This window comes from Maylandia zebra, linkage group LG23 (genome assembly GCF_041146795.1).
Source record: "Maylandia zebra isolate NMK-2024a linkage group LG23, Mzebra_GT3a, whole genome shotgun sequence".
Lineage (NCBI taxonomy): Eukaryota > Metazoa > Chordata > Actinopteri > Cichliformes > Cichlidae > Maylandia > Maylandia zebra.
In genome coordinates, this window is record NC_135188.1 from 2,970,698 (window position 1) to 2,998,002 (window position 27,305).

Sequence of the window (27,305 nt, forward strand, 5' to 3'; positions counted from 1 at the left end):
TTTCTCCCCGAGAGCTGCCACTCACTGATGATTTTTTTCTGTTTTCGACTGTTCTCTGTAAACCCTGGAGGTGGCTGTGTGTGAGAAAACTCCATTAAATCAGCAGCTCATCTGGCACCAACAACCATGCCACATTCAGAGTCACTTTAATGTCCTTTCTTCTCCACCCTCACGGCCGGTTTGAACTTCAGCAAGTTGTTTGCACCATGTCTGCACACCTAAATGCGTTGAGTTGCTGCTAGGTGATTGGCTGATTAGGTATTTGCTGTACCTGTGCAGGTAGTGCACACATCTATCGATCTTTTTCTCTAGACAGGCAGATAGATCATTGTTCTTGTTAAAGATACAGTTTCGTATACAAAAAAATTTAAAAACAGGGACTGAAGTTGAAAGGAATGACATGCTGTCATCAGTCATCAGAGCCGCATGGGAAGCATCCTTTGTGGAACTTCATCAATAACCTTTCTATGTACAGATGTACACTAAAGGTGAACGAGCCGGGCAGGTGAGTTTCCTGTTTGAACTTTCAGTACCTGTCAAGCTGCTGGGATTAAGATGGCTCTGTCTTCACGCTCACAATAAACACAGTAATCACGGCAGAAATTTCACCAGCACTAAACACCTAATACACAACGCAGGTCTTAAAATAACAATTAGCGTGGAAATGGAAGAGGGGTGATTATAAATTCCATTCAGGAAAGGGTCTTGGCTGTAAGCTGGGAGGTGGCAGGGAGATCTCGGGGAGTCATGCGGTTCAGAAATGGGGGGGGGAGCAGTTTTTGCAATCAGCATTAAATAGAACAGTTTTGTGCCTGTGTGATTGTGAAGTGGGCCATTACTCGTTGATAAGAGCACTTTTTCCTTGTGTCGCTCTGATTGGGCTGAGCATGCTGCTCCCTCGCACATGCTGTCCCAATGCAATCAGGCCCCTCTTTCACTGCACTGCCATTTTCACTGCTGTGATTTCCACCCAATCCCTCCTTCGCCTCCCCCCCACCCCACCTAATGCAACCACACTCCTCCACCCCCCCCCCAAGCCACCTCCCACCCTCCAGCACCCCATCTCCCCCTTCAAATTCAATGAGTACCCATTTACAGCAAGGAGAAAAGGTCATGCCAAACTCGTTGTGTCAATTGTAAACCACCCCAATTTGGACTGATTTCAATGAAATAAACGAGTAGTTGCAGCTCTAAAGAAAGCAAAGGTCCATGTGGAAGTAGCCAATTAGGAGAGTTTCTTAGAGAGACTGGTCAGGGTCAAACGCTCAGTGCTTCACTGGTTGAGACTCGTCCACATTCCTTGTTCTTACTATATTAGGGGATGTTGTGTGTCCTCGGAAATTAATCTTTCACGAAATAATAAAATATAATTTGTATGTAGAGAAATTTTTGCATAAAAAAACAAAACAATTACGCGCAGGGCTTGGATTTTCACAGCAGACATTTCCTATTTTCATACTTCATATAAGTGAGGATGGACGTTTTACCCCGTCACATTTCTTATTACTACTTATGTTATCTTATTTTACTTATCAGTGTGTATTATTGCACTGTATGTTGCACTGAGTGTTCTTTATTTCCTGGGCTGTGCCAAATTATTTATTTTATTTTTCAGGTTGTGCATAAAATAAAAAGTGCATGAAATGAAGGAAATACCAATCAGTCTAATTTATCTGTTCAGAACTATATTAAACACATTTTGATGTCTTTTACTTTGAAAGGCTTCTGTGCTTTGTATGTTTTTTTGACTGGTCCGATCTGGCCACCTGGAAGGTTTTTGCAGAATAGAAACACTGCATAGAACAACCTTTCACTTTGTTTTGTAACTTGTGTTACAAGTCCTATAGAAAGTGATCACATTCTCCGTGTGGTTGTCTGAATTGTTCATTTTATCCTGAATCATCATCATCTTCACTGGTTATACTGTTTTTGAACAGACAAAGCTGCCGTAGCCCAAAAGTAAGGTGGTTCAGCCAGGGAGCCGTGTTGATGCAATTCTTTGATTTGATGACAGCAGACCGACTGATTGTGGAGAAACTTGGGTGTTGAACCTGCACTTAAAAAAAAAAGAAAAATCTTAGCCTGTTCATCATCTGTTTTACTGAATTTGAAATGCATACAAACTTATTTTCACTAAAAGAAAGAGGAATTATACACTAATCTCACATGTGTTCGGTTTTACAGGGTTGGCCCACGACAGATCAAACTGGGCTGTATGTGGCCACTGAGCTAAAGTGACTTTTAACCTTTAACTTTGCCTGGCGACAAAGTGCTAAAACGAGTTTAAACACTGTTGTTATGGTGGAAACTACTTTTATATGTAATATGAGTTATACATGAATCCATTAATAGCCCCAATTTTGTCAGAGAAAAGCACAAAAACCAACTTACTTTTGCTCTTTGGTTCCACAATGATCCAAAAGTGTGAACCCAACTTCTAACCTAAACCCTTTTGTGCATCACCTACTTTAAACCTCTCATACAATATGCTTGAGTACCTATACACAGACTGTATATACCCAAACCGCCACCCACAGTCAGATGTAAAGCAGTGCAGCAGCAGAACGAGTTTGTAAGTATGTTGACAGATGAGAAATTGTTCTTGTCTGGTCCATATCACGCAAAACATTTTCGAAGTCAGCCGTGCAACGCTGAAAATGAAAACATGCAACTGTTACACACTCAGATCTCCATCTTTCCCAACATCTGCTCATATCAGGTTTTCCACAGACGGTCAATTGGAGTGAGATGTGATTGTCTTTCATGTTAAAATGCTCATGTCTTTTTTCTCACCTTTGGCGTCTCCCAGTGAACTCGAGACAAGAACATAAATCAGTTTTCCGACTTTTTCCTACCGTGTTCAAAACCCTTTCTGCTACGAAGGATTCTGTGTCTGTTTTAGTTGAAATGTCTGATCCGCAGAATGCAATGTTTGAGCTGCGTGATCTGATAAGGAGCATTCATGTCCACCAGGTGGAACAGGACACATCTCGTTGAAGGCACGCTAACTCCTTTATGCCTCTGCGATGGTGCGATACAGATGCAGGCTCATGCTGGTGCAGGTCAGACAGAGCTCCCACCAAAACAGCTGTGGGCAGAAAATATCCATTTGTGTGTGTGTGTGTGTGTGTGTGTGTGTGTGTGTGTGTGTGTGTGTGTGTGTGTGTGTGTGGTGGCTGGAGTGAAAGGATTTGTCGAGTGTTGGATTGCGTGAGTGACAGGTTTGAGTTGGTGAATGAGTGAGAGTAAGAAAAAAAACAAAAATAAAAAACAAACCACAAAAAAAAAAAGCAACAAACTGTGTTTTCTCTAAAGTAGCTCAAGCTGTTTGTTGATGAGATTCCAGCCCTTCTGATCCCTGTGGGATTTCTACATTTCCACCTAAAGAGAACATATAATGTCCTCGTGTCACTGATTTGCATACCAACTTAGAGCAGGTGGGTCTTTCTGTTGCAGTATGTGCAAAAACCCCCAACACTCATATATAATAATAATTCATTTAGAACTGAACTAACGTAGAACTTATAAAATAAACAAACAAACCAAAAAAATCAGTTCTTGATGCTTCCCAAGTTTCAAAAATTAACAATTTGCATTTTCCTCTTTGTTTTTTTTGGCAGAGCCGCAGCTTTAGCAGACAACCAGTCATCTCATGAATCATCCAACTGTTACAGAGCAGTCTGCTGATTATTATTCCTTCCCCATATTGTACTCATGCGGCTGATGGCTGGATAGGGTGATAATAACTGGATATAGTTTGTTTTATATTATAGGCTGCTTTTACGGTCATACAGTGGTAGTAATAAAATTATTTAATCAGTTTATTTCTCCTAAGGACGAGCGGTGAAAGTTAATTCTCATATTTCCACCCAGAGAAAAAAATCAAACACACAACAAAAAGGATATTAAAACCATTACAGACGTTGGATTTCTTACAGACTGAATCGCTTTTATTTAAGCAAACGTGACAGAAAAAGGATTCCTAATAATTCAAATGGAAGCACAAAACTGAATAACCGAGCCTTCAGAACAAGAGAGACTCGGGATGTCTGTGGTGCTGCATATCAACTGGTTTTAGCTGTTTGCTCTGCTGTAAACTGGTTACCAACAAAATCATCCAATGTGGGTCCAGCGGTTTGGAGAGACTGTGGTGCACGTTCTTTAGTTCTGTTCTGCATGAAAATAAGAAGAGAAGATGATGCATTAAAAAAAAGAAAAAGGAAAATAATACAGAGTTTCAAGACCTCCATACAGGGTGAGATACTTAACAGTGCAGTAACAATGATTTTAAAAAATCCTCTAAAAAGAATGATTTTATTTCTTATGATCTCTAATTAATAATAATAAAATAAACGACCACATTTAAAGGTTCTCAAACTGTAAACTAACAGGAACTTTCACTGAGCACAAACTATGAGATTGAAGTGTTTTTGGCCTTCTGCTCAGATGGCACAAAGCTCAAGAAGTAATTAGTTGTGGCAGAATAAATATTCACACAGGATAATATAATATAATAATATTGTAAAGATTAGAAAATAAAGAGATTGAGTCTTAATAGCAGTAAAATTCACCCACTTGCACCTTTTATGTAGGAATTACATCTTTCCCATCTTTCTTTCTAAGAACATTAGTAAATAGTATATAGTTTATATATATATATATATTACTGGATCTCCATTTAGTTTATTATTATTGCTACTGCACCTCAGTGTTGCATGTTGCACCTTGCTGATTTGAAGGTCTTTATATTCACGGCTACATCCACCCTGGAGGAGATCAGATTACTTTTCTTAAATCCACTGTAAACATGTTTGTAAAGCCTGCAGCCACAGGATCTGTGGTCTGAATTTACCTTTAAGTTCTTCCTTAAGGCCTTAAAAAATATTAAACAATTATTTTTTTTAATAGAGCATCTTTCCATCCACTTGCTTTTCACTTTCTTGTAGCTTGTGTAAATTCTACCATGTTATTATAATTTGCCTCATAATTACACCTGTTTTATTTTTAGGAGCAAGAGGAGCTTCAGCAGGCCTTTCTGAAGGAGCAGAAATACAACCTGCTGTCAAACAAGTTGTGAACTACATGCAATATTTAAACACTTTTAAATATTTTTGAACCACTTGCATATCATTCAAAGAAATCATGAAGTAAAACTTAAACATGCGGATTTTTTCAATCAAGCGCTCATTTGAAAAATATTTATAACAATCTCACTGCGCCAGACTTTTGCTCCTCTCAAAAGTTGCATTCAAAGCTTATTTCCAAAGGGGAGGCGCGACCAACACCGAGGAGAAAGTAGGAGTTATGAAACGCCCTCTGGAAACAGCTCGGGACAGACTGACTGACACAAGCACAGGAACCCTGGAGGAGAAGGAAAGGATAGCGGTTAGATTTTTTTATTTTTTATTTCCTTCGCTTTGAAAGTGGGACGACTTTTCCAGGCTGGACGCAGACATGCGCTGGAAAAGTGAGGTAAAAGTAGAGTGTCGCATCGGTAAGGAGAAGGAAAACGGATCTCTGGTGTCCAACGACGAGGTGAGTGAAGGGCGGGCGTGTAGCTTGTACACTCGCGATCAGCAGGTTGAGCCGTGAGTCAGTATCAGAGATTAGTCGAAATTGCTTTGCCAATTAAATGAGAGTGGGCTTCGGTCTGTCATTAAAGCCGGCCTTCACACGCTGCGGCTCAGTATTTTTACAATTTGAAGAAATGTCAAAGAAAATGAGCCCTCCCTGAATTCTGCAATTAAAACTCAAGTAGTTAATGAGACCTCTTCACCTTTTGGTTGCCCGGGGTAGACGTTTGTGGCGAACTTAGCCTTTTTAATTGCTGTTATTAAATAAATCAATCCCCTTTTCCTTCAGACCTCGCGCTGCTTTTCTGATTGACGCGTGAAATTGGCGTGTTGGTTGGTTTAACCGCAGCTCGCGCACGCGCGCGCGCCCGCCCGCGAGCAGCGGCTGAATCACAAATTCAGAGCTCGAGAACATAATGGACACGGGATGAGTATTAGTTCAAGTGTTGTCTGTTTTTGTAAGTAATGACTATCCTTCTCTTCTTTAAATGTCATTTTGGTTTAATCGCCGGCGTTGTCATGGTGAAAAGTGAAAGGCATGATATTTATGGGAAGGAGCAGGGGGCATTTAAGGCAGCTGCGACAGTCTGACAAACCAGCATCCTCTTCTCGCCGTAGCTTCTCGTCATGTGTGAAGATTGCAAAGGAGACGAAGAGCTGCTGGGCAAATGCACTGAAGACAGGAGAGACATAATGGTAGGCGGGAAGGAAACGGTGCAGCCACAATTTGGTTTATTCTCAAAAACGAGCACGTTGTTTTTAATTTTTAAAGTTGTTTTATTCATTATATTTTGTTTTTTGTGTCTGTGGACAGACAAAATGACAACTTTTAGTGAAAGATGACATGTATTTCTCATGGATTTGTCACTAATTGGCTTCTAAAAGGAATAAAAACGCAAGGCACTTTATTCTTTATTCAGACTTTTCTATCTTTTTGACTTTTTCTTTTTGGATTTGGACTTTAAAGCTTTTTGTTCTCGCGTTGGTCAAACTGTGACCCTTATGGCTTTACCTATTTTATTCTGTAGTGTGATTTAGCTATTTTGAGCTTCTTAACTTTGCTTTCAGTGTTTTTCTTTATGTTTTTTCCTTTTACTTTAATTACTAACTCAGCAGGTGGCCAGGAGACAAGGATAGGCGTGACTGGACCGAGATTTAACAGTTAAAACAAATAAATACAGAAATTCGGGAAAAATGGTAAATTTTTAAGAGACAGTTTCTTGTGGTTGTTTTTCAGACTATCAATCACGTTGTTTATTGGTGGTGACAGTGCGTACCAGCTCATGCTGTACTGCAGGTTAGGAGTGGATGCGTTCCTGTGCGTAATTTTCTAACCGCAGGTCTGATCTCCTCAGGGCGCACCGGTGGAAGTTTTGGATGAAGAAGCGTCGTCCCTGCAGGCGATGTCCTCTGCGCCTCTGTTGGGCAGAACTGTGTGTGCGAGCTGCAACGAGGAAATAGTTGATAAATATCTATTAAAGGTAAATCCTGTCATTTTGTATTTTTATTTTATTTATTTATTTATTTTGCATGCATTGTTTTTCCTGCCTATTTAACACTAGAATACGTTTTTTCTCCCCTCTGCTGTTTGGCTCTAAACTGCTTTTCTTTCCCCTCCTTTCTTCTTTTATTCACCGAGTGACTTTTGCCAAATCATCATATTTTTGCTTTAGGTTAACGACTTGTGCTGGCATGTGCGCTGTCTCTCCTGCAGCGTGTGCCAGACTTCACTTGGCAGCCACACAAGTTGCTACATCAAAGAAAAAGAGGTTTTCTGCAAACTGGATTACTTTCGGTGAGTATATCGCCCTGCTAAAGATGCTTATCAGCGCAGATTCAACGATAACATAAGTTTGGGTCTGTTTTCGTTAAAGGAAATACCCATGAAATCCGATCTGTTAAAAAAAAATACTACAAGTAATGCATTTGAGAAATTAGATATATCGAACACTGAGTCCTGTTTCATTAAGCTTTTATATGTGCTTTCATTGTAACAATAATAATAATATACACTGTAGTCGGACCTGAGATTTGTTTCCGATTTTATTCAAATATCATGTATATAAAATTAATAAATGACCAATAAATGCATTATTATTTCTTACATTAATTTCTGTGAGTCGACGAACTTCATAGTGACATAAATAAAAATTAATAAAACGACTTAGAGGATTTTATTCCGTATGTTTGGATAATTGGAACAAATTGTGTGCCAGGTCCAGGGCAAAGGTCCATCTTATATTTCATGTACCGGGGCCTAAATCGACGTCAGGTGGGTTTTTTCACCGTTCCTGTTGTTGTTTAGACTGTGAGGTCATTATTTTGTGCAACTACACGCATAAATAGCAGGAATCATTATAGGAATTTAAACTGTTATTATCCTTTAAATACCATCAGGCTGTCTCCTTTGACCTTCACCTGCAGGAGATACGGCACTTGGTGCGCGTGCTGCGGGCGGAACATCCACTCCACAGACTGGGTCCGCCGGGCGAAGGGCAACGTCTATCACCTGGCCTGCTTCGCCTGTTTCTCCTGCAAGAGGCAGCTGTCCACCGGGGAGGAGTTCGCCCTGGTGGAGGGAAAAGTGCTTTGCAGGGTTCACTACGACTGCATGTTGGACAACCTCAAGCGGGCGGTGGAAAAGGGTGAGGCCGAAGTCTCACCCCACCAAAATGACCGCGAATAATTTGCTCTCTCTGTTTTTGAAATATCGGTTTGAAATTTATGAATCATCAATGAAGCCACCGGAAACTGTATCATGTCTCATTTTAACATATTAATATATTTGGCTGCAGGAAACAGCGTTAACATGGAAGGAGCTGTGCCCACCGAACAGGAGATCAACCAGCCCAAACCCTCCAAGAGAGCTCGGACCAGCTTCACTGCTGACCAGCTGCAGGTTCAACTCCTCCTCCTCCTCTTCTTCATTCATCACATAAGAAAAAACAAAGACAAAATAAGTAGATTGTGTTTAGGTAAAAAATTAATGTATAAAAAAAGAAAACAAACAAACGCTGAATTTCTGGCCCTTAAATGATTTTTTTGGAATTCTTTCAAAAATTATTTTTCCTTTTTTTTTTTTTTTTTTTTTTTTTTTTACATAGTATACATATACTTTTTAAATTGTGGAAATTCACTTCTATGTGTCAAAAAATAAAAATATCAAAGGATTCAAGAGGAAAAAATGTCCTGATGTTATTTTCACAGGTGGATAAGATGCGTCATTGTGTCTGACATCAGAGATGACATGATACAAGATATTTAATACATTTAGTCTGAATGACACAGAGGACAGAATTACTAGAGAAGAAGAAAAAAAAAGAAATCTGTTTTTTAAATTGGACCATGTGCAGTTTGTCTTCTCTTCGCAATAATATTTATAATGCACATTATTTCAGCAATTCCCACTGTAGTTTTGTTATTGAATTAAAATGTAATAAATGGTTTAGATTTATGCAGAATATCCCAAAATGCTTATATGTTCCATGATTTTATTAGAATTATCCATCTGTGTGAATTAAACCCTCTCTGGCAGACTTTAAAAGGCAGCTCTCAGATCTCCTCACAGTTACTCATGTTCAGATGAATCATGGATTTCCTTCCCACGGGACCACATAGTAAACCTTTGTGTTACTTTGTGCACATGCAGGTGATGCAGGCTCAGTTTGCTCAGGACAACAACCCAGACGCCCAAACACTGCAGAAACTAGCAGAGCAGACAGGCCTCAGTCGAAGAGTCATTCAGGTCAGTAAAGATCGGTGCATGAAGACAAAACGGATGATGGATATATCATCTGTTATGACATTTGTTCTTATTGGATTTCAATATATATCATGTGGTGTGTATAATGTATATTGTGTGTAATTACTGCACTATCCGGACGACGTATGTTCCCAAACAAACTCCTAAATAACCAAACAGTTCAGCCTGTAAAGACAAAAATGCTTTCTGAAGCTTTAACTGAAGCCTGAGATACTTTAAGCAGATTTGTAATGCAGCTTCTAGAGTTTAACCCTTTTTAGATAAGACACCTTTATCTGTTCTGACTGTTGCTGACTGTCCAAAAACTACAAGACAGTGACAGTGGCTTTACTCACAGGACAAAAGATGACTCCTTGACTGTAACTCTGTAAAAAATCATCTGTTTTGGCTGACGAAACATGAGCTAAAACAGTGACGTGCTTCTATCTTGGACTTTCAAATGCAGTCCTGCTAAAGGCGCTTGTCCCGTTAACTCAGGTCTGGTTCCAGAACTGTCGAGCACGCCACAAGAAGCACGTGAGCCCCAACCACACCTCCAGCACCCCCATGACCTCACTGCAGCCCAGCCACCTGTCCCAGCCCACCCCGACCCCCGAGGAGCTGCAATACACCGCCTACGGAGGTCCAGAGGGGTCGATGCTCTCAGCACTCCACTCCTTCATAGACAGTGAGCACGAGACTTTTTATACATTTCCATGACTGTAATTAAATTAAATAGAATTTTTTATTCTCTTATTTCTAAACGATATATATTTATTTTATTTTAATTGCCCCCATTGAACATTTGCATTTAGGATAAATGGACAAATATCTTAAATTCCAAACACAATTATTCTGAAATAAAGATGATTTTAAATCCAGGAACTTTAAATATTACAACCAGCATTTTATTCCATCTCCTGCTTTACTTTGACCCAGAAAACTAGACAATCAGTAGAAACGACTAGAATAAATCCAGAAGAAGAAAGAAAAACTTTATCCTGCTTAAGATTTTGTCTCAGTAAAATAACATCAAAGTTAGGGGAGTGGTAGATGACATCACTAGACTATAGGATGACAAATGAAATGACGCAGGTAATAAAAAATGATCTGGCAGCCACGCCGCACACGATGAGATTGGGAAGTTTTGTCGTCAGATAGCAGATAATCAACCTTATTATGTTTTTTGTTGTTGTTGCCTTTGGTGTAGCATTTCACCCTCCCTGTTTGATAGTAGGAGGAGACACAAACCCAGCCAGGGAGGGGTGTGTGTGTGTGTGTGTGTGTGTAGGAGGGGGGGTTAGGGTCCCAGATCTGGATAAGTGGGAGCGTTGCATCCAGAAGGGCATTTGGCATAAAATCTGTGACAAAGCAAATGTGCAGCTCCGTCCGCTGTGATGAGAAAATCAGGGAGCAGCTGTTCGAACCCTTGTGGAGATGTAATATTTGACCCTGTCAGGAGCGCAACGAGGAAACATCCAATCAAATCACAATGCAAATACATAACTGTGCTGTCGTCTGTTACATATTTGAATACAATTTGTGGAAAACTGACCTGGATCAATATTCTCACTCTGCTCTGTGTCTGCAGTACACTCGCCTCCATCCTTGTTTCAACCGCTGCTGCCAGCCCACGCCATGACCTCGCTGCCTGTGTCTAACGCCTGAGCTGCCCTCTCTCTCCCTTACACTCCCACACAGCTGACCAATGTTTTTCCATTATTAGCAGCAGTATCTGATACGTGTGGTAAATATAATTTAAAGTTTTTGTGAACCATAAAATCTGCCGTAATATTGTTTGTTAAGCAAATTCTGGATCATTATAATTTACAGCCCTAAATGTACTGATGTATCATGGCAACGCTTCGGTGCACGTCACACACGACGTCATATATTTATATTTGTTTGTTGTCTGTTTGTTGGTGACAAAGTCTGATTGTGCTACTCTTAGTGAAAGCCACCAGCCCCACAAAAGTCGACTCCACATGAAGATGAACTGAATAGCAGTGTTGCAATTTAATTTATTGTATGTGTCGTCTCTTTTGAGAATAAATGTCTAATTTCACAAACCCGGGAGGAGTCATTGAAAAGCTTTGACACACGAGAGCTGAGGCCGTGCTGCGTTCACGGCTCGGCATGTTTACAAATTAGGAAATAGAAAAAACGATTTATTGATGAAAGCAAACATTATTAAAACACAACAATATCTGTATGTCAAACTTACACACAGGCAACATGTGTTGATTAGACACAAACACCTGAAACTTTTAATTGCAGACATACAGACAGAACTGAAGTGTTTCTGTTTACGACAGGTTCGAGCATCTTCAGAGTTTGACTTTTAAGAGCTTGTGGTTAGAAAACTGTCTCGCGTTATACCGAGAGCGACGTTTAACTTGTGTCTACTTGCTGACTGTGGTTGACCAAAAGAATCCAATTCCCAGACACAGGAGGGAGGAGAAGGCATATAAAAACACTTTTACGTCACTTATCAGATCTTACGAAGTCACACTACCTGGAGTGAAACTGAACCTGAGTTACATACACAAAGAGATATCGAACTCCGATGGGAGTACGGTAGTTATTTTGTGTGGAGAAAAGAAAGAAGACGAAAAAGACCAAAGAAAACAACCTGCTGCATGCGTAATACGCCCCACTGTGCTCTACATGCATCATTTCTCTTCTTTCTTTCAGATACACAAGGAGTTGTTTTTCTTTTTTCCTTTTTTTTTTAATGTTACATGTCCCAGCGTGCTCAGCTCAAACAGGGGCGGGAGGTGTGTGAGGCAGCCTGGCAGTGTTGTCACTCAGAGGCACCATGAGGGCAGGTTCTCAGCTTTGACAAGCACGCCGCAGAGACACAAACATGAGTCACGTCTGAAAGATCTAAAGAACATCTTTCTAAGCGGTGTGTGAATCTACTCTGAAAAAAGCACAACCTAGTAAAAGGTTGATGGCAGTAAAACACAAGGTGTGAGGGAGGTGGTGTACACCCTGGGCAGGTCGCCAGTCCATCACAGGGCTGACACACAGAGCCGCTCTCGCCAACGTCGATGCCTGAGGGAAATTTGAAACCACAAACTGATCTCCCAAAATCCTCTAAATCTTTTTCTTCCCAGACAGGAATCAGCTTCATCTGTGGCTCACCAACCTAATAAATCCATCCAACGGCAGCTTTGACACGAACGACTCACTAGTGTTACAAACAACCATGCAAGAACAGGACACATAGTAGCAAAAACACTTAACACTGTTACTCCAATAACAAACTTTGTTATTGTTTAAGGTTATTAATACAAGACTCAAATATTCTTAGTGTGAACTTAAAAGACTTATTAAAACCAATCCAGCATCTTTAAAGCAGCTCCTCTACTGTTGGTTTGGTTCTGCCCCACAGTCGTGTTACATGCACACGTTTGCCACATAATGGGACCTAATTATATGTTTCTTAAACTTATCAAAGATAAAAATGGTCAGTAGAGAAGCAGGGGTTGTGTGAGGCATCATTACCGACAAAAGCCATCATATATTAAAAAATACATATCGATACTGTTTCAATAATACACATATGATTATATCACAAATAATCCAGCAATGACTTAAAACTCGGACATTAAGCCTTGTGGATTTGCTGTTGTATTTTCACTATCAATTAATTTATATTTCCATTTGCACAGTTGTGGGTACAGGCTCTCTTTCCACCTCCTGGACTGGTGGTTAGTGTCATAAAAATAGGAACAAAACACACAAAAACCACAATATTAAAGACGACTTAAACTGACAGCATTATTTGCTTTTCAATGGTCTGTACAGAGATGATGATTTTTATCTTTATTTGGATTAGTCTGACCACGATAACCATGCAGTGAAAACACGATACCATGACAGCCCTAACTGTAGGCGTGGTTACAGGAAGCGTCCAAGGGCACTCGGATTATTTTGGAAATCCACAATCACTTAAGGCCGTCGGTGACGTCTATTCAAAGTGACCGCCGTCATCGTCCTGTGATGGAAGCCTTTAAATCCAGTAAGAATGGACTCTAACATTAATGAGGTAACTTTCAAAGATGATCACTTTAACACTTTTATACCTGTCACTGGTTTCAGTGCATTGTCACTGATACACAAGCCCTCATCAAAACACATGCAGAATTCGGAGGTTCTGCATTTTCTGCTGCACACAAACACATAATGTCATTCTGCTTCCCCCACAGCTAATAAACCAGACCTGTTAGACATCTCTTGCTGTTAAATATCCCTTTAAGAATGTTGATAAAGATGTCCAAAGCACGTATACTTCAATATTCAGAAACTCAAAGCAAAACACACTTGAGACTGAAGTAATCTGAACTGCTGTGCCATCATGTACTTGGCAATTAAACATAAAAACAGTGAGCAATGAGTGGTGAATATTTTTCTCAATGTGAGGAACTCAGGTACAGTGTACAGGTCATCTGGTAACGACTGGCACCACCAAGTGGTGAAAATTGGCAACTACACGAACCCAAAGCTGAGACGCACACAAAACAAATCTGTTGCATTGTGTAGTATGTGGCAGCAAAATGTACACAAATACACACATTTCCTTTACATAGACACATATAAAAATATTCATAACTATCACCGAGTCCATAAATTACTATGTGTGGGTGAATCTAATTATTCATGTTGCTTAGCTACAAGTTGTCTCTTATAGTGTACAGCTTCAACTTGTGTACACTTCCATTAAATATGGCAAAGTGTTTATTCCCATATGCCACGTGGGCTTGTACCATGCTTTGGTGTTAACCTTTATTCTTTCTCCTTCCTGCTACTTCCTTCTGTTCTTCTTGTGGAGGATCTTCCTCAGTGTTTTGCTCATGCGGTAGGGCCGGGCTGGAGCGCCGTCGTTCACCTCCAGGTCCCACACTACGAGGCAGCAGCAGCATGTTAAAAACCAATGGCGAGAGAATCATGCAGCACATCAAAATTTAACCTGTGATCACCTCGATTGTAAAAAATGAACGCCTCTGGAAATGCACGGGTCAGTAGTTCAACCATTTATGTTTATTCGAAAACAAAGATTCACATTTTCATTGGATTCATTGATAAAAAAATTCTCCTATACAAAAAGAACACTGAATAACCTCCAGACAGATGTGTGTATTATACTTAGTATTAAAACAGCACAACATCTGAACCATCCAATAAAAAAATTTACCAAAAATGGCTTTGACATCCTTTTATAAACTGTATCGCAAAGGTTCCTGGTGTTAGGTCTAAAACAGAATAAGAGGAACATTTTTTTTTTTTTTTTTTTTTCCACATCTAGGCACATAAACTAGTGGCTGCATTCAAAAGTTTCCTGAAAACGCTCAGGCTCGGTTCACATCTTTTTTCTTTAAGCATAAACCATTAAATGTCTTTTGAAGTCTTGACCTCCAACAAAGCCTCTGTCTGGTTTACAGTACATCTATGAGCATAATGAAAACTTTAATGTGACGCTGATTTAACATGAGAGAAACCTGTTTTGCTAAGTGCAGAGTTCACACCATTTTTGGATCTGTGTGCTTGTGTTAGTATAAATATAGTGGTTATAAAACCAATGGTAAACACCAACAGCCAGCAAAGTAATCATGCTACACAGAAGAAAGAAATCACATGGTTCGTTTCCTGTATGTGAAAGTGCATACAAAACATGATTTTACATTAGAAGACCAAAGTGCGACAAGAGGGTGCCCCATAAGTCCACCACTTTTTCCGTGGTGATGCCTTATGTCAAAGTGGCATCTGTACATTGTTTACGGTCCTCGTGTTTGTTTGGGTTAAAAAAAAGAAAGAAAAGCTTGTCTCGTTTTTAGTTTTCAGCCTGTGCATCCATCCTGCGAGTTGACGTGTACCCTCTCGGTAAGGCAGAGGTCAGCAGAGAATACAGACGAGAAAATGACAAAGAAACACAAAAGTGTAGCAGAAAAAAGGCAAGTATCTGAGTTGGCTCGAGAGAGGAAGTGAACAGTTATCTTAGTCCCCTATGCCTTTTCTGCGAGGACCCGAAGTAACAGCATGTCCTTTCATGCACAGGTCATCCCTGACAGGCTGGGCGGGGTGCATCCAGTTTCAATGTTTAGCCCTACAGTACTTGCTCTCGAGCGTCCAGACCCCCACGCACACGTCAGATATGGAGAAGCGAGTCAGAGAGCCAAGAGTTTAGTAAAATGCATCACTCAGGAAGCAGCGCAAGTTTTGGCACCCTCCTCTCCTTTGCGCAGGATCTTGTGCAGGCCAGGAGACATGTAGTAGGGCCTGGAGGAAGAACCATCATTCCTCTCCAGGTCTTCACCTGAGGCCAGGTCCCCGCAAAGGAACAGGAGGAGCAGGACGAGCAAACAGCACACAGAGCGGCAGCCACAAAGAGAAAGGAAAGCAGAGACTCAGCAGAGATGATAAACAAGAAGATATGCAAGACAGCGATTATTTCAAGTTATTAAAAGGAAGAAAGAGTCACACAAAGCTGCTGACATTCGATTTTTAACCACAGCAGAAGTGCTTCTGCACCGTAACTAAACATGAAACAGCATACTCACAAAAGCACAGGAACAATGTGTCCACACACATAGCATAGACGTTAAAAAAGCCATGTGCGATCATGTAGGATCCAAATATCACCGTCTGAAAGAGTTAACAGGTGAAAGTCTTACACTTTTAACTGTAGTCTTGTGTTCCAGCTTTATTGTGCACACTGCATTGCAACAAACGGCAAAAACATTATGAAGAATATAAATCGCTGAGTCATAAATCCTGGAGCAAATTAATTAGCTTGTGCAGCACTGTAAAAACTGCAACTGTGTAAAGCTGTGAAGCTTTCCAGAACAACTCTGAATAAATATGTAATTACCAAGAGTTAAATATTTATTATTGAATATTTGCCAAAATAATGGTTCGACTATATTTAAACAAAACACAAGTAGAGGAGCGCTGCTTAGAAGCACTGGTTGAGTCTGAACATAAGAAGTGATTTTTCCACCGTACCAAGGAAACAAAGTACAACAAAGAATATAGATTGCATCATTTTTTTGTGCTCTGTGTAAAAGACCAAGTCAGAATAAATATATGTTTCGTGACTGTGCCTCTGTAAAGAGAATTTTAAATCAAATAATCACGATGTGACTAAAGTCCAGACTTTCAGCTTTAACATTATTTTTATAGTAGTCACTCATTTTCACTTTAAACTAGACAAACTAACATAACTTAATAATAGGGGTGCAACGATACACAAAATTCACGGTTCGATATTTTTTCGATACAAAAAAAATGTTCATGCCTTTTTAATTTGTCATTCATTAAAATTATAAATATATATTTTAACTTAAACGTACAGTTTTTAAATTTAATGTTGCTGAAACAACAAAGGGATAAAATAATAAATTATCTGATGGAGAAATCACTAATCTTTGGAAAAGAGTTTATTACAGAGAAATGGCTCTTTCCAAAATAAAAGCTATACTATACGCTTCTTCTGGGCTATATTCTCAGCAGCATATTAAACATATCAGGTCCCCATAAGGAGAATCCTGTGCTAACGGCTGTCTAAATGACTCGGGTAAAGTTTGTAGCATGTTGCTTGTTGTTTTTGTCTGCTTCCACTTGTCTTTGCACGAGGATGATGTCGGAGTAAATGTGCAGTCATATTCGTTGTGTTCCCACTAGTGCTGTCAGCGTTAATCTGAAATGACGTTAACGCCACAACAAGGCAAATCTCCGTTAAAGAGCTACCACGGATCGCCCCGTACGTGGGGCTGGACGGCCAACACATTAACGAGCTAACTGCGCTAACGCACTAGTTCCCACCCATGTAATTGAGCATTGCGTGGCACATCCAACATACTGTTTTACTTTAGTCCATGACGCGCTTACCTTCAGGGTCATACGTCACATGAAAACCAAAATAGTTCCAAAGGCCAGATCTGAATGAGGGTGGGGGAGGTTCAATTTGCCATGTTGCAACGAGCTTAGCTTCTGTCTTGCTAGCTTGCGCTGTGCTCAGTGGATCTGCGCTCGACAGTGCAGCCTAGGCGGAGTAGTCGAGCGCAGATTCACTGAGCGCTCAACACAGACAGCATCGTCAGAAGAAAAATTGATCAAATAAATTAAACATTTTGTATTGTTCGATACATATGCGTACCGAACATGGGTCATTCTTACTATTCGGTGCCATTTGAGTCCTAATGACATAATATGGTATATTTAGTGTAAAACTTGTCTAATGCTTATTTCTAAACCATTTATGTTTAACCCCCCTCTACCATAGAACACATTGATATATACACAGGATAAATACATTAAAAGTAAATTACTTTTATTTTAGCACAAGTCACTAAAGTACTATGTCCCCAGTCATGCTTGCTCGACTTCAGTTACAAATATAACTTAAAAAAAAAAAATCTAGATTTTTCATCATTTCTGGATTGGCTTATTTCTAATGTTCCTCATCAAATGTTCTTTTTTATTATTAATGCATGTTTAATACTTAAAATCTTTAAAAAATGTTGTGTCCCTGAATCAACTGTCACCCCTGTTACTCTGATAAGAATTCCATAGAACACATCACCTGATTATTCTTTTAGTCACATGACACTCCCGGATGTAACATATTTTGGAGGGAAAACTTTCAAGAAGAAGACGAGTAAGTACCACTCTTTAATCAACCCTTTTTTCAATGTTTTAGCAAGATTTTGTAATGTGGCAAAGCATAACACGTCCAACCTGTTACGCTTATTAATAGTGGAAACAATTTTTTTTTTGTAATTTTTATAATATGGCTAATAAACATGTTAAAAATGGTTCTTAGTGGTCACCATGTACTAGCTTGTTGTTCATCATACTAGTAGTAATGGCTAAGTTTAGCATAAAATCTCCCCCCTGTTACCGTCACCCCTGTTATTGCTATGCACTGTAACAGGGGGGACACATGGTAACAGGGGGGACGTAAGATGATAGAAGTTTAGTGTTTAGAGTTATTTATACAAGTGTGTATTGGTAATTATTATTAACCTGTATATATATATACTTTTAGAAGATTTTGAATAGTATACATTTTTCAGGGAATGGCACCAATGTCTGCTGCGGAGAAGCAGCGGCGCTACCGAGCACGTCGTGATGCTGACCCTGAGAGAAGACAGATATATCTCAATAAAGAGAAAGAGAAGTGGAGAAAGGACAGAGAGGAAGGGAAAAAAAAGAAAGTGGCAGATCTCAGTGAACGACAGAAGAGAGCACAGAGAAAGCAGTGGCGAGAAAGGAAAAGAAAGCAGAGGGCTAGTGCCAAAGGCAGGACAGAATTTGAGGCTATGAATACTCCTCCCCTAAGTCCAGAATATTCCCTAGAGCCAGAAAATGCCCCGCAACCAGGACCCTCAAGGTTAGAAGAAGATGATGTTGAGAGGAAAGTAAAAGAAATTATTGATGGACCGACACTTGTGCCTGTCAAAGGAACCATGAAAATCCACCAAGTACTCAGTTTCTCTCCAGGAACAATAAAATACAGGGACATAACCTGCCTTTGCCAGGCAGACAAAGGTGTACTGGACTGTGAATGCTATGGCCTGAAGGAGATAAGCCTTAGTCAAGAGGCAAGTCCACATTGCACTGAGGGACCAACCCGGCCTGAGAACATCACAAAAGATCATATTGGTCAGTGGTGCATTATCAACTACGATGGTGAACCCTACCCAGGAATCATTCTGGAGGTTGAAGAGGATGTTAAAGTGAAATGCATTCACAAGAACGGGACCAACAAGTTCCACTGGCCAAGTCCACGTGAGGACATAACCTGGTATAGGGATGACCAGGTTGTGTGTCTGATGAAAGAACCAACATTAATAAGAACATTAATTAATAAATTTTAAAAATTATAAATTAAGAACATTAATAAATTAATAAGAGGTCAGTTCAGCTGGAGAGGAAAGTGTGGGATTTCCTTGAAAAAAACTGGAGTTGCTGGTCTGTTGCATAGGTAAAATGTGTGAGAAAAATGTTCATTATGTTGGGTGTACAGTGAAAATTTGCTTGTTTAATGTGGACATGTATCTACCTGTGTTGGTTGGACGGGCATGGTGAAGGTGTTCAAAGTTTCTTTAAGGTGGTATTTTTTGTCACTGATGTTATGTCCACCCTGTTACCTCCTGTCCACCCTGTTTCTCCTCTGTCCACCCTGTTACCTGTGTGTTTCTTTTGTTAATTAAATCAAATCAACAAACATAATGCATGTCTCTTTGGTTATTGGGAGGGAATGAATCAGCAAAATTAAGTTACTTAAAAATGGAGCCAATTTTTTTTTTTATATTCCCTTTGAATCTAAAAACAATCTTTTGAAATTACACTGTGTCTTAAAACTGAACCTGTCTTCTTTCAATATAATGCTTGTTTAAAATACTTCCTTGAAATTTCCTTGCAGATTTTAAAAAGGGACATTGTAGCTTTTAGAAAATGTAAATATTACTATAACTGTGTATTCAAAACAGTTATTAATAGAAAATTGAATGTCCTGTAACAGGGTGGACATTTGGCACGTCATGGGTAAAGACTTTGATTTTAAAAAATATTATAATATAATATCCTTAGCTGGACCAATACATTTTTCTTATAGGTTGAAAATCCCTCTTTTAGATGAAATGTTAAAATAATTCAAAATTTTGTATTTTTTGATGAAGAGTGATCACACTGAAAGGGCACCGAATAGTAGGAATGACCCACATAAAAGCACTGTATCGAACGGTTCAATATCGATATGAGTATCGTTGCACCCCTAGTTAATAACATTGTTGCTGTTTTTTTCAACCATGGAAATAATTCTGCCAGCAGTGAACTCTGATAGATTTATTTGTATATGATCCAGGGTTACTGAGGCCATTAAACTGCCTGCTAGTAAGTAGTTGAATTACTTGTGAGCCTCTGAAAATTGGGTACTATGTACCTAAATAAGATAAAACAAACAACAAACACATTTTTGTTAAACCCCATGAATAAAGGTAAAACTTTACATTTCAATCACATATTGATTGTTTGATTTTTTGACAGAAAAAGTCTGTCATTGTCCAAATACTAACTATATTCATCACAGTATAATCATATTCTCATTGTAGATTTTTAATTCCTTACCAATAGAGGGACCCAAATGTAATTTAGTGATGGCACCTCCTCTTGAAAAAACGGTATTTTACGCGAGAAGAAGAAAAATGCAAGAATGCCTGAAAAAAAAAAAATCTGATTTAGTAACAAGCAAATATATATTTTCTTACATCATTTGAAATAAACAAAAATTGTCAAATCCTCATCGGCTTTAAAGCAGATTAAACACGAGTGGGTGGAACTTGAAACAAGGGGTCTCATGATATACTGAAGGTTTACAATAAAGGACCTGCAGATATAAAAAGCTGCTGAAACAAAACAAGTGGTTAGGCCACGCAATAAGTCCTTTCAAACACTGCAAGTATAAATTAGAGTAACTTCTAGAATCAAGGTTTACGTTTAATATATAAGCTCTTATAAAATGAAGTAAAATCAAGGTCCTCCAAATTCATGTCAGCCACCTACTGGGATGTAAGTGTCAACTTATAATGATGCAAATTAAATAAGTAAATAAAGAGCTTATTGCATGCATCCAAATAAAAGATAAACTCACCAACACTTCCTGAAATAAGCAGTTTTCCCAAGAACAGCAGAAAGTCGGTCACCTTGTCCAGGACGGCCACCCTGCCGGGAGGAAGACAACGTGAGTAAATGGACTGGTTCCTATTATAGTGCCTCTCACCTCCAGCTGAGCACCCTCATTCACCCAACATTTACATTCATACTCCAATGGACACATCAGAGAGCAACTTGTATCTTGCCCAAGGATATTTGGCATGCACACGGGAGCAGCCAGGGATCGAACTACCAACCTTCCAATTAGATGACCTGCTCTACCTCCTGAGTTACAGCCAACCTCAAGTTGAGGTAGAAGAGAAACACAAACAGCAGAGATACAAACTCCCGTGCATTACGTCAACTGAAACTGCCCCATTATTTCACAAACATGATGACAGTAAATATACTTCTTTGTTTTTTTGCCCGTATCTGTTACGTTCTGGCATTTTTTATGGTAAAGAAGAAGCTTTACCACCTCAGCAGCATCTGTACTCTGCTGAGGGTTTTTTTTAGCCATGTGGCTCTAAAACATTTAACTGGGACTTACCGAACAACATTCCTCATTAAGAGGAAGAAAGCGTCCTTGGAGGAGGTGCAGAAGTTCTTCCCATATATTGCCATCTGTTGGTGAGAAGCAGTGAGTGCTGGGTTGCGGGTAGTTAAGCACCGAAGCTGGACCAATTAACAGCTGCTAACAGATGTCTGCAATAAATGAGTGTTACTAGAAATTACTCACCATAATGAATGCGTTTCTGTTTAGAAACTTGATAAAATGTTCCAGGCACCAGAAGCAGCATTTGAGGCAGCAGAGCAAGAATCGAGCGCAGGCATTTTGAGAAACTGGATAAAAATCAGGAATATAAATAAATATCATCAACAAAAAGTCATTTGAAACAATCAGTAATAAATTAGTAAGAGGCCTCGAAGGGTTTCCAAGCTTGCCTTTCAGTTTGTGATCCAGGTACTCGAGAACAATTCGGATCATCTGCACCACAGAAAGGATTAGCGACCCAAAGGCCAGAGAACCTGTGTGATAACTGTGCCACAAGAATGGAGAATATTAAATGAAAACATTTTCCTCACGTTCTTACTTTCACGTTTCAGCGTCTTAGTGGATTTGCGCTTGTTTTGGGACTGTACTCACCGTATAGCTCTGCTAAAGGAGGAGTAGAGGGGGCAGGCAGGGATGTCTTTTGGCTTCTTCAGGGCCCAGTAGTAGGAAGCGAAGGCCCCGGCCAGGGTGCACTGGCCCAGGGCGATGGTAAAGTTGACCAGCCAGAGGAACACAAAGAGGTTACACAGATGGAAAACTAAGATGTAGCGATGGTACAGACTCTCCCCACCGTAGAAGGCGAACATACACTGTGACCCGGGGCACACCTTGGTAATGTTGGTCTTACTGAAGGTCTGAAATAAAGCAGCAGATTAGATCTTGATGCGCTGTCAGATAGAAATAACAGGATTCTGTTTGTCACCATAATCAAGATACTTTTCTCTTCTTGTCTTTCCTGCCTCTACCTTGAATATAAATTATTTCCACATGAATAGCTTTAAGGGAATCCTTGAATATTCATCTGTTTACATGCTCAAATTACTTGTTGGCTGATAAATAACATCTGTCAGATAAATGTTTGTTGCTGCCAGCCACTAATTGAACTCGATTTACACCGGAACATCTAATGTATTTACATTAAGACATTTTATTAATTAGACATAAAGCAGCTATTACACCTAATTTGACTAATTACACTTTACTGCTGAGAACGAATCCGATCAAGAGATGTTTTTCATGCCAAGTGATGGAGAAATTACACGGTAACTAAACATTTTCAGTAATAAACTGTAAGGGAGCATAGGGCTAACCTGTGGATTGCATGTGAGGTTTGCATACATGCATTTATCATCAGCAGGTGTGACCTTGTAGACTGCGTTACCCGATGATGCTAAGAAGCTGAGGGTAAACTAGTTAAAGGAAAAATTCAACACTCAAGAATCAGTGAGTTAAAGAACATGTAGTTGGACTTCCTTGACTGCTTCACTTACTTGTTACAGACTCACGGGCCATTTCATTAGGTACACCTGTTCGACTGATTGTTCACACAAATATCTAATCAGCAAATCACAAAGAAGCAACTAAGTGCTGAACATCTCTGGGTGAAAATGCTGATGTCAAAGGTCATAGGAGAAAGGCCAGACTGCTTCGATCTGATAGGAAGGGAAGAGTAACATAAACAACCACAATCATTCTTATCAAGGTACGCAGATCAGCATCTCCGAACGCACAAGATATCGAAACTTGAAACAGACGGCCAAAACAGACGCTACTCCTGTAAGCTAAAAAACACTGATGCAGCATAAGTTCACCAAAATTGGACAACAGAAGATTAAAAAAATGTTACCTGGTCTGATGAGTTTCAGCTGGGAAAATTGGATGGTACAGTCAGAATTTAGCATAAACAATATGAATGATGGCATGGACGTTCTTGCCTTAATTCACTGGTTCAGGATGGTGATGGTGGTGTAATCGTGTGGAGGATACTTTCGGCTGTTTAGCAACAACCACTTCCATCATCATGTCAAAAAATAATCTCAAATTAGTTTCCTGAACATGACAATGAGTTCAGTATACTCAAACAGCCTCCACGGTTACCAGATCTATCCAACACAGCACCCGTGGGACGTGGTAGAACGGGACCTTTGCATCCTAGACGTGCAGCCGACAAATGCGCAACAACTGTGTAATGCTGTCGGGACAACATGGACCAAAATTAATATTTTCAGCACCTTGTTGATGCCATTAAGAACTGAGGCAGTTATGAAAGTAACAGAGAGTCCAACCTTGTGATAACAAGGTGTACCTAGCAAAGTCACCTGTGAGCATATGCAACAACCAATCCATGCAGAGGTCTGACTTACCTGTGCCTGGTTCTAGAAGACTTTTTCCTCTCCACTGTTGCTGAATGCACGCTCAAAGGGAACTACTAGCTTTCTCTCTAATACTGTAGTCTTTACTTTACTATTTCAAGTGTCCTGAGATAAATTATGCTGTGGCACAACATCAAAAAACCTGAATTTAACCTGTTTAATCTAACAGCTTTACTGATATTACACATTATCCTGTGGATGATTCTAATTAACATGCTGCAATTCGTCTGTAGTAAAAAACAGATTGCTTCAAGGCAGCTCAACTCCTTTAATTCTCTACACGAAACTCTGCTTCAGTTTGTCAGTATTTGGAAGGATACACTGCTGTGACAGCCCAATAAGCGATGCAGATGGCCAGAAGGAAAAAGGTGATGACAGGGTAGAAGAGGGTGGACATGATGTAGCCGATTGCCCTGAAAAACCCCCAAGAAAAACATTAAATTCATGAAAAAGAGCAAAACGCACTGTTTAATTATCAGAAGCAGGATCCATACTCACTTGCTTCCCTCCTTCAGTAATGCAATAGCGATGCGCAGCCTCGACCTCAGAAATATCAGCATTATCACAATGACGGCTTCAGTCACAGAGAGCAAGATCACTGCAAAATAAAGGTCGAGTCAACAGCAGCGTAACAAATATGCTTTTAGATATTCAGAAAGTGCTCGCTCAAAATGAGCACATGAGTCATGGCTAAAAAGCGCTGGTTAGATCACAGCGGCCTTGAATACTAATTTCTGATCAGGTCATCTGTGAGTCCAAGTCAGTTTGTGCCAGATGTAAAGCAGTTCCCTCTGGGTGCTGACAGTGAGTGACCTTGACCTTTGATCATCCAAATCTAATCAGTTCAAACGAGTTCAAATGGACATCTGTGCCAAATTTAAATAAATTCCCACAAGGAGGTCAAGAGACTTCCTTTCCACAAGAACAGGATGTCTGTAAGTACAGAACAACATACCAACCTGACACGACAGCAAAGGTTGGGATTACACGCATAAAAGATTGAAACAGTCCCAGTGCAAGCATCTAAATCAAAAATATTTGCTATAATCACAGTTTTGAAAAGCTCACCAAGACAAACAATGTCACAATTTCTGTTTGGTTTGTGAGGAATTAACAGCAGTAATACATACAACCAGGAAACTGCCGTGCACGTAAAGCAGAAACCAGCGTTACAGTAAGTGCTGCTTTGCTAGTGGATGACAACTTACTGAAGATGAGCCACGTCTGGCTTTGCTGAAGATAAATGCTGAAGTCTGTGTGGAAGCCAAGGTCAGTGATGGTGACATTGGAGCCTGGCTTCCTGCTCAGGTTGCTGTATTCCCAGTAACAGTGCCAAATGCCTGAGAGAGAATGAAAGAGTGAAGATGATCTACTAGCCATGACTGCTCACAGCACATCTGGTGGGAAAGGCTCAGGTAAAAGAATTTCTTTCAACGTCTGTGAAGGTTCTCAGTCATCCAGGTCATCGTAGTCTAAGGAGCTTGGAAAGAAAAGCGTCTGGACCTCTTTAAGTTGCTTGAAAACGTTTCACCTTCAGTTCATTCACTTCATTGTTTTTTACACTTGGACTAAATACACAGCAAGCCACATGACTACAAGTGTTTCTGCATCCTCACCGTATCCCACTGCAACGATGACACCAAAGATGACGAGCCACAGTAGCACACCAGCAGTGTAGCGCAGCAGCAAGATGAAGAGCAGACTGACCACCATGGTTATCACCAGACCTCTGCAACACCACAAACAAAACAAAAAACAATATCAAGTCTTTGAAAACGCTCCGTGTCCACACCAGTGTTTTCAGTCGTTTTCAGAGTTGTGCGTCCACATTGAAGCGGCTGAAAATGCTTACGCTCCAGTCCTACGCATTCAATTCAATTCAATTTTATTTACATAGCAGTCGCCTCAAGGCGCTTTGCGCATGCGTGAAATGCAAGAAGATTCGGATTTCTGTCTGCCGCTTATTTACTTTCGGGCTCTTTGAAATGTCGCGGCAAAATGAACTGGAGTTGTTGCTGCGAGTAACACAAAAGTACAAAGTTGCAAAAGCGAGTGAGAATTAAAGAATTTGAAGAAAAGCTGGAGCATTTACAAACTGATATTAATCTTTAACAGGGCTGTCAAAACTGAGAGCAAACAAAACAACCACTGCCCTCTGCTATCGTAGTTTAATGGGTCACATGACTGCATCACATGACTAAAATGTGTCATCGTTTTCGAAAAGGCTCCTGGTTCGCTGTCACACTGGGACGGGAAAACGGTGTTTTCAAATGTATCCGCTTTGGAGAGCGTTTTCAAAACGCTGCGTTTGCCTTGAACGAAAACGGCGTCTCAGCGTGGACGGGAGGACAAAACGGGGAGAAAAAGATGCGCTTTCAAACGAAAACGTATTAGTGTGGACGAAGCCTTAGTTAAAAGCATCTCAGAGCCTCGATTTCATCTTTGGTGTCAAGTGTTGTGACTGCAATGTGTTTGTGACGCTGCTGTTTAGAAACCAATCTCAGGCAGTAGTCCTGAAAACAGTCAAACTGCTGTTACAATCAGTGTCTCCAGGACCAACAAGCTCTGAAAACAGGAATAAAACATCCCTGAGTTGTTTGGGTGTTCTGACCAGCATGAAGCATGTTGGTGCATTATGATTTAGCTTTGCTGCCTCTGGCTCTGGACAGTTTCAAGAATTCTCTGTCATATCACAGCAAATCCACCGATCCGGTCAAAAATGTCAGGAAGCTGATGTGAGACTGGTGAACAAATGTGCAAAACACGTATGAGAAATAACCTCTGCTACAGGTGACACAACAAATGTCTGAGGCCTGGATGTACGTCATACAACAGAATATAAGATCTATCAGTTTCTATTTGTTAAAGGATTTATATTATTAAAGTATATCCACCGTTTTTAGTGGATCACAAGTTTGGTTGTTCTAATAACAAACCAAACAACTTCCTCTTTAAACATGACTGCAAATAATAGTTGACACTGGATTGATGGGTTAAAAGATCACAAACAGCAGGAGCATCTTCATCAAAGTAATAATGTGAACACTTTCATAATCTCATCAATGAATCAGAGATTTTTCTCTTCATATGAATTTAATCACTAAAATGAGGAAAGGCCATTCTTACACGAGGATCCAGATCCAGGAGTTTGCATAATCTTCGAAGATCTTCATGCCGACTTCTTTGGCATTCAGCAGACTGGCGATACCTCTGTGGTTCAGTAAAAAGGTGAAATGGAAAAAATAGGAGGAAGAGGAGTAGACAGAAAGTGATTAAACAGCACAGGGATGCACTTTGGTGGATTTAGGCTAATGCCGCTTAGTTCACAAGGATTTCTCAAAAACGTTTTGACAGCCGATTGATCTCTACTGCTTTCATCATGGAACAGAGACAGCTATAGC

General features: G+C 40.0%; 2 protein-coding genes across 5 annotated transcripts in view; one reads left to right on the plus strand and one right to left on the minus strand.

The window, feature by feature from the left end:
* The first annotated feature begins 5,322 nt into the window (after nucleotides 1-5,322).
* On the plus strand, nucleotides 5,323-11,378 carry LOC101479906 (LIM/homeobox protein Lhx8). 3 transcript variants are annotated; one of them, XM_004555056.5, is made up of 9 exons: nucleotides 5,324-5,535; nucleotides 6,192-6,269; nucleotides 6,929-7,054; nucleotides 7,247-7,368; nucleotides 7,998-8,218; nucleotides 8,369-8,472; nucleotides 9,223-9,318; nucleotides 9,814-10,003; nucleotides 10,907-11,378. In XM_004555056.5, the coding sequence occupies exons 1-9, from the start codon at nucleotides 5,455-5,457 to the stop codon at nucleotides 10,981-10,983; spliced, it is 1,095 nt and encodes a 364-aa protein (XP_004555113.1). In that variant the 5' UTR covers nucleotides 5,324-5,454; the 3' UTR covers nucleotides 10,984-11,378. The 3 variants fall into 3 exon arrangements, with proteins under 3 accessions (XP_004555114.1, XP_004555113.1, XP_004555115.1); XM_004555058.5 differs by lacking the exon at nucleotides 5,324-5,535 and adding an exon at nucleotides 5,548-6,031; XM_004555057.5 differs by lacking the exon at nucleotides 6,192-6,269 and having other exon boundaries at nucleotides 5,323-5,535.
* Nucleotides 11,379-11,851: 473 nt separating this feature from the next.
* The window catches only part of slc44a5b (solute carrier family 44 member 5b), a 47,980-nt gene continuing 32,526 nt past the window's right edge, over nucleotides 11,852-27,305 (minus strand). Inside the window, exons 9-22 of one of the 2 annotated variants that reach the window (XM_004555060.3) lie at nucleotides 27,031-27,114; nucleotides 25,521-25,633; nucleotides 25,113-25,244; nucleotides 24,403-24,502; nucleotides 24,225-24,317; nucleotides 22,843-22,930; nucleotides 22,124-22,386; nucleotides 21,922-22,016; nucleotides 21,716-21,819; nucleotides 21,527-21,600; nucleotides 20,975-21,045; nucleotides 20,452-20,540; nucleotides 15,879-15,963; nucleotides 11,852-14,223 (exon numbers count right to left, since the gene is read on the minus strand). In XM_004555060.3, the coding sequence (XP_004555117.1) occupies nucleotides 14,126-14,223; nucleotides 15,879-15,963; nucleotides 20,452-20,540; nucleotides 20,975-21,045; nucleotides 21,527-21,600; nucleotides 21,716-21,819; nucleotides 21,922-22,016; nucleotides 22,124-22,386; nucleotides 22,843-22,930; nucleotides 24,225-24,317; nucleotides 24,403-24,502; nucleotides 25,113-25,244; nucleotides 25,521-25,633; nucleotides 27,031-27,114 (1,489 nt within the window). In that variant the 3' untranslated portion in view covers nucleotides 11,852-14,125. Of the gene's footprint in view, nucleotides 14,224-14,339; nucleotides 15,635-15,878; nucleotides 15,964-20,451; nucleotides 20,541-20,974; nucleotides 21,046-21,526; nucleotides 21,601-21,715; nucleotides 21,820-21,921; nucleotides 22,017-22,123; nucleotides 22,387-22,842; nucleotides 22,931-24,224; nucleotides 24,318-24,402; nucleotides 24,503-25,112; nucleotides 25,245-25,520; nucleotides 25,634-27,030; nucleotides 27,115-27,305 lie in introns of those variants that run through there. The other variant, XM_004555059.4, reaches the window with a different exon arrangement.